At 52.2% G+C, this 14,150-nt stretch overlaps 1 protein-coding gene across 2 annotated transcripts in view; it reads left to right on the top strand.

Annotated features, from left to right (window-relative positions):
- GRIPAP1 (GRIP1 associated protein 1) overlaps positions 1-14,150 on the top strand; it is an 84,166-nt gene that overhangs the window by 62,500 nt on the left and 7,516 nt on the right. For both annotated transcript variants that reach the window (XM_072124917.1, XM_072124918.1), the window contains 3 exons: positions 555-677; positions 1,607-1,700; positions 6,151-6,305. In XM_072124917.1, coding sequence (XP_071981018.1) covers positions 555-677; positions 1,607-1,700; positions 6,151-6,305 — 372 coding nt within the window. The remainder of the gene's footprint in view (positions 1-554; positions 678-1,606; positions 1,701-6,150; positions 6,306-14,150) is intronic.

Consider the following 14,150-nt stretch of genomic DNA (forward strand, 5'->3'; position numbering starts at 1 on the left):
TAATGGAGGGGGTGCTGGAGATGGGACCTTGTACTAGAGCGAGATATTAGCAGACCTATTATGATTGCCTGGGTGGCTTTCCTCCAGACACCGCCGCGCTCTTCCTACAAGGGAAACCATCTCCGCAGGTTAATTGGCTGGCAGGATCCTCGCTCCTGCCGGGTGCGGGTGTCAGCGAGCAGCCTGTGATGTATTCATCCTATAGAAGATGAAGGACTTGTGATGCTGGGATATTGTGTCGCTGACACCCCGGGCACACAATGATCCCCACAATGGAACAAAACTTTATCTAAACTTGTACAAAATCTTCAAAGGGTTCTGTTCTTCCAAAAACAGTGACACTCTTGGCCATGCCCGGTATTGCAGCTCAAACCTATATAAAATAAAAAACACTAATCTATGTCTTTATTCGAGCAACAGCGCCAACCTTTTACGGAGCCTGTGGTCGGTACTGCAGCATTCTCTTTACTTTATTCAAAAAACACTGGCTGAAAGGGTGTGACGCGGGCGGGTGTGACGCGGAGGGGGTGCTAAGTCTTACCTTTCTGCTCTAGTCTAACAGCGGAAGCCCCCAGTCACAGCCACAGAGGCCGGCCGAGCTGTCTGATGAGGAGGTATCCGACCTGTTCGAGAGGTTAGCCGAGATCCAACAGGAGAAATGGATGCTGGAAGAAAAGGTACCCTCGGCCTGTCCAGTCTCTTCTTAATTATTACTTTTCTGCTTCCTGCAGCCACCACTAGAGGGCGCTCTCTGCAGACAGTACTGTGTCCAACATCATTAGCTGAGGTCCAGCACATACACAAACTCTATTCTCACACCTGGATGGAGATATTCAGTTTGGGCTGCACATGTGATGTCTCAGAGACCTAGAAGTGACACCATGACAGATGGAGACTCAGCAGAATTTATTACAAGTGCGCATAAGCGGCTCTATTACATTTTAGGCATCATTAAGGACCCGATTGCTGGAATCCCCAACAATCACAAGAGCAGATCTCCAGCAATGCACAGAACCAGGGTGAGCGGAGGGGGAGCATGGGTCCTGCTACTACATTCAGTACTATGGGAACGTCAAAGATTGCCGAGCAGAGCGCTCAGTTATCACCGGCACTCACATTCATTGTCCATAACATGGAAACTTGGAACAACCACCTTTAGAAAGATGGACCAGTGTCATTCCTCCCCCTAAACTAAACAAGATATGAGTTTCCAGAGGTATTAGATTACAAATAAATAACAGTGATGGTTATGTTATATAGAATTGTTTCCCTTAAATCCCTTCCTCATCCAATCCCTTCCCTTCCTTGGATGAACTTGATGGACATATGTCTTTTTTCAACCGTTTAAACTATGATATGAGTCTATGGAGAGGGGAGGGGGAGGATGCAGCAGCAGCTAAGGAGAAACACAAGAGACGCTGCAGCTAATAGTAAGTTTTCTATAATCACACCAAGTGTAAAGGTCTCTATATCGTCTTATATGGTTCTGCTGATAGAGGAGAGGCAGGGGGCATAGAGCTGGTATAAATGTCTCTTATACTCATGTAGTGTCTTCAGCATCCGGACCGACCACTCATTGGATTTGGGTTTATTGTCTCTCCCGCAGGTCAAGCACTTAGAAGTGAGCAGCGCGTCCATGGCGGAGGATCTGTGCAGGAAGAGCGCCATCATTGAGGCCTACGTCATGGACAGCAGGATAGGTGAGCGCCCCCCTGTGGTACCTGATCAGAATCACAGTGATCACATTACATCATTTTCTACCTTTTACATAAAAATATAAAAATAACTTCATCCTTGCAGAAAAGAGGTCAGGAATGTAACCCAGGGGAGTCGTGACCTCATTCACCCCCGGCACTGGAGGATGGACATGTAGTATCTCTTGTGGGGTGTATGTTCTGCCTGCGCCCCATTACTTTGTCATTGACCCCACATGTATCAGGTGCAGACGGCTGGCACATGTACTTATGATGTGTTATGCACCTGAAGGGGGCCTTCCAACATAATTGTGGGGCGCTCGGCCATTAAACTGGTGCGCTCCGTTTCAGCACTGTCGGTGTGTGCAGGGTGCGCCAGATTATTGGAGACTGAGTACCGGGCTGTCATAATCTGGCGCACTCTACAGAAGGTGTGTGTGTGTTGTTGGTAGCAGCAGGACTGTGAAATATGGATTTATATTCCAGGGCTGTAGTTTCTGTAAGTGCACTGGATATGTGTCCTCACACTGCTGTTCACTTCGGAGAGAGGAGTAATCATACCAGTGTGTATGTTGTTAGTATCAGCAGGACTGTGAAATATGGAGTCACATTCCACAATTGTAGTTTCCCCAAATATACTTGGGGCATGTCCTCATACTCCTGTGCTCTGTGCTCTCTGCAGGCAGTGTTAGATATTGACCCTGGAGAGAGGAGTACTAATAATACCACTGTGTATGCTGTTAGTAGCAGCAGGACTGTAAAATATAGATTCACATTGCAGGATTGTAGCTTCTCCAAGTGCACTGTGGGTGTATCCTCACACTGCTGTGCTCTCTGCAGGCAGTGTTACATATTGACCCTTGAGAGAGGTATAATTATACCTTGTGTATGTTGTTAGTAACAGCAGGACTGTGAACTAAGGATTCACATTCTAGGATTGTAGCTTCTTCAAATGCACTGAGCTGTGTCCTCACACTGCTGTGCTCTGTGCATTGTAGCTTCTTCAAGTGCACTATGGGCATTTCCTCACACTGCTGTGCTCTCTGTAGGCAGTGTTAGATATTGACCCTTGAGAGAGGTGTGATCATACCCTGTGTATGTTAGTAGCAGCAGGACTGTGAAATTTGGATTCACATTCTAGGATTGTTGCTCCTTCAAATACACCAAGGTCATGTCCTCACACTGCTGTGCTCTGTGCATTTGGCTTCTCAACACAATAGCCAAAGGATGCCCAATGAGCTAGTAGATGGGAGTCTGTAATACAGTGGCCGTTCAGTGTATGTCCGTGCGGAGGGTTTGGAGCACTTTGACTAGTATGGAGACCTAGGTAATGAGCCCAGACTGGATCCGTCCATTACTTCCATCTATTCTCCTCCATCTGTACAAGTGATGGTATAAATCTCGGCCGTTCCCCCGCTGAGGTTTGGGCATCATTAGCACTTTACTCCGGTTAATGCGTCTTAAGTATCTGCTCCTCCTGGATGTGTGTGGTGGGAGGCCGGGGGTGCGTGTGTCCACTGAGGAGCGCAGTACGGGTGTAACCACTGCCCTCCTTGCGGTTATTTACTCGTGTGCGTGCGCTGTCGGTAAGTAAACACTTTCCTGTAGAGATTTCGGGAGCTCGCCTTTCACATCGCTCATTGCCAAGCGCTGTGGGTGTGTGAGCGGATGCGGGTGACATGCCAGCCTGACTGTTCCTCCCAGCACCTGTTTGCCAGTCTGCGTTGGCATCCGCGCTTCGATCCTCCATCTCTTCCCGGGCTTTTGTTGGATCGCTTTACTCTCTCTGTCCTTGGATTGTCACTGGATCTTGTTACCTCTTTTCTCTCCACTTGCGTAGCCTCAGATCGTGACCTACAAACTTATCAAAGACATCGCTGCTCCACCGCGGCCTCGGGAGTGGGATCATTGTATAGATAGGGGTCCTCACCTGGGAATTATTAGGTTGTCATTATGGGTTGTTAAACATGGTCGCTTTCATCTAGAAATAGCGCCACTCCTGTCTATAGGCTGTGCATGGTATTACAATTTACTTACCTTGAAGTGAATGGGACTGAGCTGCAGTACTTAGCAAAAACTGTGGACGACTTGAGTGGCGCTGTTTGCGAAACCCATGTAATGCTGTAGATCAGAGGCTTAAAGGGTTTTCTCCTGACAGGATATTCTATAAACTATCCACACATCCTGCACCTATGTGGAGAGCGGCTCCTGTGGCTGCTGTGAATGGAGACGTGGCACTGCTTAGACATCAGTGAATGGGCCCATTGGTGGGTAACCACTAACCCATACACATCGGCCATGGGATGGGGGGGTCTCTGAACCCATTTTTCTAGATAGATGCAGGTAGAAGGTTGAACTGTCTGATCCAAGGGGTCTGACCACCAGGACCTCCAGCGATAATAAGTTATGGGGTCCCTTAGATTGAAAAGTTGTGGATGTGTGGCCTCTCTGTTGATTTCTATGGGCACCTCATTCCAGTTTGAAAATGGTACCCCAGAAACTAGACCCCCCAAAATTCAAACTACTTTGTCAACGGAACCACATTTGTGCCCCTACATATTCAAAATGGCAAAAGGGACCCATGTAGAATGGGTCTCACCCATGTGTGCTCCTTCATGACCCCCACACAAAACATTTGGAATGTAGAAATCTTATTGATACATTTCTAGCTTCCTGCGCCGGCCTCTAGGGGGAGCTTTTGTAACCCTTAATTATTGTAGTATAAGTGTTGCCCCTTTGATAAGTAGCTACTTATCAAATGACCGCAGTGTGCCCAATAAAACATAGCCCCACGCCAGGTTAGATTGTAAGCTCCTCTGGCTATAGTTACTTGTGAGGAAGTTACAGTCTGTGTACAGCGCTGTGGACTATGTTGCAGCTATATAAGTAATAATAATCAGATGTAGATGGATGTAACCTGTATGATCTGACTCATTCCCTGGTCTCCTCCATGATATTCTCCCAGAATTGATCTTTTTGTAACGTCAGGATCCGGCGGACTGCTGAGCTCCACAGGAAAGAGCGAAAACATTCACTTAAGGTTTTAATAACTTTATGAATATTTCAGCAAATTGTAAGTGGAATTGGGATGGCTGCATCATACCTGACTGATGGCGCATCATCACATAACGTATCACCCATCATCCACCCCTGAGCCTTCAGAAGAAGACAGGAAAACGTTCCATGGGAAGCATCCCCCGCTGTGTTGTAGGGATCGCTCTCAGAGCTGTCTATACAGGGGAATTGCTGTGATGTCATCGCGTGACATCACTGGGATTTCCATCCGGTGGCTTCTTGGCACGGCTGAGTCACGCCGCCCATACAAGACGTTATTAATAGATTAAGGGAAACCAAATCTGCCAGACGACTTCTCCTCTGCCGTAATTATAGATATAATACATCAAGGGGACAAACGTTACTGACGTTGACTGTCAGGAAATACTCGTCTTAGTCACAAGAGGCTGTGGAGCGGCTGCTGTAGAGGAGATAAGTGGGTCTTTGGCAGCAATTACTGCCCATGTGTAGCTGGGGGGAGGTTAGGGGTTAAATATCACTGTGTAAGGCTGAATGTAATGGGGACATGGCGGCTGAGGATTATGTAAGTGACTATGCCGTGTGGGAAAGAATGGGTTAAACATTGCCATGCTGGAGGTGATTTCTCCGGGGATTTCCAGCAGTCTAGCACAGGGTAGGTACCAAGCAGATGCCCGGCGGTATGCTGCCACCATGCCCGGTGTAAGACTGTAATACATTCCCTGCCAGCCTGACATATGTTACTGCATCGGGTGCACAGCGTCGCTGCCAATGTGTTATCCGTGCCAGGCTGTGCCCTCTGTCCCCCCTGCTCTGTAAGTACAGCAGAGAGTATGGGGACCCGGCCTATACTTAATGCAGTGCCAGGCTTCCCCTCCAATTATATATGACACGGGCGATGCCAGGCCTCGACCCCATCCTCCCCTATCTGAGTCTAACAGGACCTGACATGCATTGTGGATTTTGAGGCCGTCAGCAAGTGGGGGGCTGCAAGGTGTGAATAATTTAGCTGCAGGAAGATTGGCTGATGTTTTATTTACTAAGGCATAAAATGGAGAGGTGAGGGCTGTGCCGAAAAAGACGGAGCAGACAGACAAGTGTGGGCAAATGTAGCTGCTGAGAAGATAGACGGAAATGATAAGAACCTGAATTATTTACGTGACAATCAAAACACCATTGTATGATTCCTATGTAGCCGGGGGAAGGGGGGCGCTCCTGCAGGGGTCAGCTGCGGGGGATACGCAGGGCCAGGACCTTGATCCACATCATATTCCCAGCAGAGCAGGAATCTTATTTCCATGCTCCATGAAGAATACCCCTACTAGCAGATGGTTGTAGGGCTTTGTGTAATCCTTCACTAGGGTCTATGACATTCTTGCAGACTTCCTTCAGGGGTAACTAATGTCTTGTGTCCTTCTTGCAGATGTCTCGAGCCTCCACGGGCAGGTAGATCGCAGCAGCCTCAGCAGCGTCCTTAGGGATCTGGTGAAACCGGGTGATGAGAACCTGCGGGAGATGAACAAGAAGCTGCAGAACATGTTGGAGGAGCAGCTCACCAAGAACATGCACCTGCAGAAGGTGAGTGACACGTCCGGGGTCTCCCGGAGCATACAAGTGATGGGCACGAGAGGGTGACCAGCTCTATATTAATATCCCAAGACACGTGCTCCTTTGACCCTTCATAGAGAATTCAACATTCTGGGATTTATTTGGGCTTTCCTCCGTTTGCAGAGGGGTCAGTGTTGGTCCCAGATCACAGGAATGTGTTTCCACGTGTATATATGACATATCGGGCCTCTGCAGCTTCAGGTTATAATATGATGGCAATGCGCACGCTCTTCCCCCTATCGCAGAGCATGCTGGGAAATGCAGCCCACTCTCCGAACATCGTGACAAGGAAATAATTGCTGCTGACAGTCGGCTCAGTCAGGCACACACACGATTGTGACGAAGCGTGTCCTAGAGGGGACACGTGCCGCCAGCCCCCTCGGCCTGCTCCTCTGGGGTATTCCCATGACGTGGTTGAGGTCTCCTGTCGCTGATGTTGCTGAGGCAGGTAATAGACCTGGGGAAATAAGCCACGCGGCAGGATCAGCCTTATCATTTCGCAAGACTTGAAATCAATAGTTGGAAATGATGGTTTTAGCAATGTGCTGATACAGGAGCACTCAGGGGCTGCCCGCCTGCCTGTGTGAGCGATCAGTGTGCCGGCGGCCGCCGATCATCAGTACCTTGCCCACCTGTGCCGGCATGACTCCTACTCATGTACATCCTGTGTAATATCCTGTGCTCAGACAGGGTAAGAACATCCAGCAGATGATGAGAGTAGTAGTACAGCAAGAGTAGCAAGGGTTCTGATGTATTCTCTATCACTTAAAGTAGTGCTAACCCCCATTATGTTACTGGAGGTGGAAGCCATATCAATCAATGGCAGAATCTTAGTAAAGCTGTTCTAAAGTCCTGATGATGAAGCACTCCGCATATAGCCTGACTCGCAATGTCCTGGCTCAGCACCCAATCCTGGAGCACAGCGGATAATTCATTTATGACCTGGACAAAAGCTCCTCATTGCAAATGCTCTACATCGTGCAACGTTGTTTAAAGGGTCACTACACACACAGCGTCCCCTCCGGTCATCACACACACACTGTCCCCTCCGGTCACTACACGCACGGCGTCCCCTCCGGTCACTACACGCACGGCGTCCCCTCCGGTCACTACACGCACACCGTCCCCTCTGGTCACTACACACACACACCGTCCCCTCCGGTCACTACACACACACACCGTCCCCTCCGGTCACTACACACACACACCGTCCCCTCCGGTCACTACACACACACACCGTCCCCTCCGGTCACTACACACACACACACCGTCCCCTCCGGTCACTACACACACACACACCGTCCCCTCCGGTCACTACACACACACACACCGTCCCCTCCGGTCACTACACACACACACACCGTCCCCTCCGGTCACTACACACACACACACCGTCCCCTCCGGTCACTACACACACACACACCGTCCCCTCCGGTCACTACACACACACACACCGTCCCCTCCGGTCACTACACACACACACACCGTCCCCTCCGGTCACTACACACACACACCGTCCCCTCCGGTCACTACACACACACACACCATCCCCTCCGGTCACTACACACACGCACCGTCCCCTCCGGTCACTACACACACGCACCGTCCCCTCCAATCACTACACACACAGACTGTCCCCTCCGGGCACTAAACACACCGTCCCCTCCGGTCACTACACACACACACCGTCCCCTCCGGTCACTACACACACGCACCGTCCCCTCCGGTCACTACACACACGCACCGTCCCCTCCGGTCACTACACACACGCACCGTCCCCTCCGGTCACTACACACACACACCGTCCCCTCCGGTCACTACACACACACCGTCCCCTCCGGTCACTACACACACACACCGTCCCCTCCAATCACTACACACACAGACCGTCCCCTCCGGGCACTAAACACACCGTCCCTTCCGGTCACTACACACACACACCGTCCCCTCCGGTCACTACACACACACACCGTCCCCTCCGGTCACTACACACACACACACCGTCCCCTCCGGTCACTACACACACACACGTCCCCTCCGGTCACTACACACACACACCGTCCCCTCCGGTCACTACACACACACACACCGTCCCCTCCGGTCACTACACAAGCTGCACGTCCCCTCCGGTCACTACACACACGCACCGTCCCTTCCGGTCACTACACACACCGTCCCCTCCGGTCACTACACACACACACCGTCCCCTCCGGTCACTACACACACACACCGTCCCCTCCGGTCACTACACACACACACCGTCCCCTCCGGTCACTACACACACACCGTCCCCTCCGGTCACTACACACACGCACCGTCCCCTCCGGTCACTACACACACACACCGTCCCCTCCGGTCACTACACACACACACCGTCCCCTCCAATCACTACACACACAGACCGTCCCCTCCGGGCACTAAACACACCGTCCCTTCCGGTCACTACACACACACACCGTCCCCTCCGGTCACTACACACACACACCGTCCCCTCCGGTCACTACACACACGCACCGTCCCCTCCGGTCACTACACACACGCACCGTCCCCTCCGGTCACTACACACACGCACCGTCCCCTCCGGTCACTACACACACACACACCGTCCCCTCCGGTCACTACACACACACACCGTCCCCTCCAATCACTACACACACAGACCGTCCCCTCCGGGCACTAAACACACCGTCCCTTCCGGTCACTACACACACACACCGTCCCCTCCGGTCACTACACACACACACCGTCCCCTCCGGTCACTACACACACACACACCGTCCCCTCCGGTCACTACACACACACACACCGTCCCCTCCGGTCACTACACACACACACGTCCCCTCCGGTCACTACACACACACACCGTCCCCTCCGGTCACTACACACACACACACCGTCCCCTCCGGTCACTACACAAGCTGCACGTCCCCTCCGGTCACTACACACACGCACCGTCCCTTCCGGTCACTACACACACCGTCCCCTCCGGTCACTACACACACACACCGTCCCCTCCGGTCACTACACACACACACCGTCCCCTCCGGTCACTACACACACACACCGTCCCCTCCGGTCACTACACACACACACCGTCCCCTCCGGTCACTACACACACACACCGTCCCCTCCGGTCACTACACACACACCGTCCCCTCCGGTCACTACACACACACACCGTCCCCTCTGGTCACTACACACACAGACCGTCCCCTCCGGGCACTAAACACACCGTCCCTTCCGGTCACTACACACACACACCGTCCCCTCCGGTCACTACACACACACACCGTCCCCTCCGGTCACTACACACACACACCGTCCCCTCCGGTCACTACACACACGCACCGTCCCCTCCGGTCACTACACACACGCACCGTCCCCTCCGGGCACTAAACACACCGTCCCTTCCGGTCACTACACACACACACCGTCCCCTCCGGTCACTACACACACACACCGTCCCCTCCGGTCACTACACACACACACCGTCCCCTCCGGTCACTACACACACGCACCGTCCCCTCCGGTCACTACACACACGCACCGTCCCCTCCGGTCACTACACACACACGCACCGTCCCCTCCGGTCACTACACACACACACACCGTCCCCTCCGGTCACTTCACACACACACCGTCCCCTCCAATCACTACACACACAGACCGTCCCCTCCGGGCACTAAACACACCGTCCCTTCCGGTCACTACACACACACACCGTCCCCTCCGGTCACTACACACACACACCGTCCCCTCCGGTCACTACACACACACACACCGTCCCCTCCGGTCACTACACACACACACCGTCCCCTCCGGTCACTACACACACACACCGTCCCCTCCGGTCACTACACACACACACACCGTCCCCTCCGGTCACTACACAAGCTGCACGTCCCCTCCGGTCACTACACACACGCACCGTCCCTTCCGGTCACTACACACACCGTCCCCTCCGGTCACTACACACACACACCGTCCCCTCCGGTCACTACACACACACACCGTCCCCTCCGGTCACTACACACACACACCGTCCCCTCCGGTCACTACACACACACCGTCCCCTCCGGTCACTACACACACACACCGTCCCCTCTGGTCACTACACACACACACCGTCCCCTCTGGTCACTACACACACAGACCGTCCCCTCCGGGCACTAAACACACCGTCCCTTCCGGTCACTACACACACACACCGTCCCCTCCGGTCACTACACACACACACCGTCCCCTCCGGTCACTACACACACACACACCGTCCCCTCCGGTCACTACACACACACACGTCCCCTCCGGTCACTACACACACACACCGTCCCCTCCGGTCACTACACACACACACACACCGTCCCCTCCGGTCACTACACAAGCTGCACGTCCCCTCCGGTCACTACACACACGCACCGTCCCCTCCGGTCACTACACACACCGTCCCCTCCGGTCACTACACACACCGTCCCCTCCGGTCACTACACACACACACCGTCCCCTCCGGTCACTACACACACACACCGTCCCCTCCGGTCACTACACACACACACCGTCCCCTCCGGTCACTACACACACACCGTCCCCTCCGGTCACTACACACACACACCGTCCCCTCTGGTCACTACACACACACACCGTCCCCTCCGGTCACTACACACACACACGTCCCCTCCGGTCACTACACACACACACCGTCCCCTCCGGTCACTACACACACACACACCGTCCCCTCCGGTCACTACACAAGCTGCACGTCCCCTCCGGTCACTACACACACGCACCGTCCCTTCCGGTCACTACACACACACACCGTCCCCTCCGGTCACTACACACACACACCGTCCCCTCCGGTCACTACACACACACACACCGTCCCCTCCGGTCACTACACACACACACCGTCCCCTCCGGTCACTACACACACACACCGTCCCCTCCGGTCACTACACACACACACCGTCCCCTCCGGTCACTACACACACACCGTCCCCTCCGGTCACTACACACACACACCGTCCCCTCTGGTCACTACACACACACACCGTCCCCTCCGGTCACTACACACACACACGTCCCCTCCGGTCACTACACACACACACCGTCCCCTCCGGTCACTACACACACACACACCGTCCCCTCCGGTCACTACACAAGCTGCACGTCCCCTCCGGTCACTACACACACGCACCGTCCCTTCCGGTCACTACACACACACACCGTCCCCTCCGGTCACTACACACACACACACCGTCCCCTCCGGTCACTACACACACACACCGTCCCCTCCGGTCACTACACACACACACCGTCCCCTCCGGTCACTACACACACACACCGCCCCCTCCTGTCACTACACACACACACCGCCCCCTCCTGTCACTACACACACACACCGCCCCCTCCTGTCACTACACACACACACCGCCCCCTCCTGTCACTACACACACACACCGCCCCCTCCTGTCACTACACACACACACCGTCCCCTCCGGTCACTACACACACACACCGTCCCCTCCGGTCACTACACACACACACCGTCCCCTCCGGTCACTACACACACACACCGTCCCCTCCGGTCACTACACACACCGTCCCCTCCGGTCACTACACACACACCGTCCCCTCCGGTCACTACACAAGCTGCACGTCCCCTCCGGTCACTACACAAGCTGCACGTCCCCTCCGGTCACTACACAAGCTGCACACACAGACTTGCAGGCTATTCTTGCGGTTTGTACTCTCTTGTTGTGGGGAGGACAGGGGAAGGTCACACAGATCTCCGGCTGCCAGTGTGCAAGGAATCCATCCCATTGATTTTCCGATTGCATAGAACCTGCGGCCTGGGAATAGCAACATGAAAAGCCTCTTCCTACTGCTGGGAGAAGCAGAAATCTTAAGTGTCGCCTTAACCTTCATGTACGAAGCATAGGGAGCCACGTGACGGCCATGATCACAGACACCAGGGGAAGGGGAGCCGACATGATAGTCATAGGTGGTGAGGTGGGGTCCGTCATATACAGCACATCTCAGTATCTGCAGATTATCTCACCCCGGAGAGCAGTAATACAGTGTGTGGCATCTCATTGGAGCTGCTGTATCTAATCCAGTTATGTGTGATACTCTCTGCTGAGCTGTGTATCTAATCCAGTTATGTGCGATACTCCCTGCTGAGCTGTGTATCTAATCCTGTTGTGTGATACTGTCTGCTGAGTCTGTGTATCTAATCCTGTTATGTGTGATACTGTCTGCTGAGTCTGTGTATCTAATCCAGTTATGTGTGATACTGTCTGCTGAGTCTGTGTATCTAATCCAGTTATGTGTGATACTGTCTGCTGAGTCTGTGTATCTAATCCTGTTGTGTAATACTGTCTGCTGAGTCTGTGTATCTAATCCAGTTATGTGTGATACTGTCTGCTGAGTCTGTGTATCTAATCCTGTTGTGTAATACTGTCTGCTGAGTCTGTGTATCTAATCCAGTTATGTGTGATACTGTCTGCTGAGTCTGTGTATCTAATCCTGTTGTGTAATACTGTCTGCTGAGTCTGTGTATCTTATTTTGTGTGATACTGTCTGCTGAGCTGTGTATCTAATCCAGTTATGTGTGATAAATGTAATCCTGTCATACGTGATGTGTCTGCCGAGGCTGTGTATCTAAGCCTACCTTCCACGCCGTGTAATATATACCTTCTAATTAGCTGTGTATCTAAGCTAATCATGCATGATACTGACTCCTGAACTTTGTATGTAAGCCTATCACGTGTGATACTCTACGGAGACAGTTATTGAACAGGTGTATCTAAACCTTTGTGTGACCCTGATCTGTTTAGCTAATCTCATTATGTACGATACTGACTTACTAGCGTATCTAAGCCCCGGATTTTTGATACTTGTACTGATCCTGAGTATCTGATCTTGGTATGTGTAGCATGGTTTGCTGAGCTACGTATCTAAGCCCCGGATTTTTGATACTTGTACTGATCCTGAGTATCTGATCTTGGTATGTGTAGCATGGTTTGCTGAGCTACGTATCTAAGCCCCGGATTTTTGATACTTGTACTGATCCTGAGTATCTGATCTTGGTATGTGTAGCATGGTTTGCTGAGCTACGTATCTAAGCCCCTGATTTGTGATACTAGTACTGATCCTGAGTATCTGATCTTGGTATGTGTAGCATGGTTTGCTGAGCTACGTATCTAAGCCCCGGATTTTTGATACTTGTACTGATCCCGAGTATCTGATATTGGTATGTGTAGCATGGTTTGCTGAGTTACGTATCTAAGCCCCTGATTTGTGATACTTGTACTGATCCTGAGTATCTGATCTTGGTATGTGTAGCATGGTTTGCTGAGCTACGTCTCTAAGCCCCTGATTTGTGATACTTGTACTAATCCTGAGTATCTGATCTTGGTGTGTGTAGCATGGTTTGCTGAGCTACGTATCTAAGCCCCTGATTTGTGATACTTGTACTGATCCTGAGTATCTGATCTTGGTATGTGTAGCATGGTTTGCTGAGCTACATATCTAAGCCCCTGATTTGTGATACTTGTACTGATCCTGAGTATCTGATCTTGGTATGTGTAGCACGGTTTGCTGAGTTATGTATCTAAGCCCCTGATTTGTGATACTTGTACTGATCCTGAGTATCTGATCTTGGTATGTGTAGCATGGTTTGCTGAGCTACGTATCTAAGCCCCTGATTTGTGATACTTGTACTGATCCTGAGTATCTGATCTTGGTATGTGTAGCATGGTTTGCTGAGCTACGTATCTAAGCCCCTGATTTGTGATACTTGTACTAATCCTGAGTATC

This window comes from Engystomops pustulosus, chromosome 9 (assembly GCF_040894005.1).
Source record: "Engystomops pustulosus chromosome 9, aEngPut4.maternal, whole genome shotgun sequence".
In the NCBI taxonomy this organism is placed as follows: domain Eukaryota; kingdom Metazoa; phylum Chordata; class Amphibia; order Anura; family Leptodactylidae; genus Engystomops; species Engystomops pustulosus.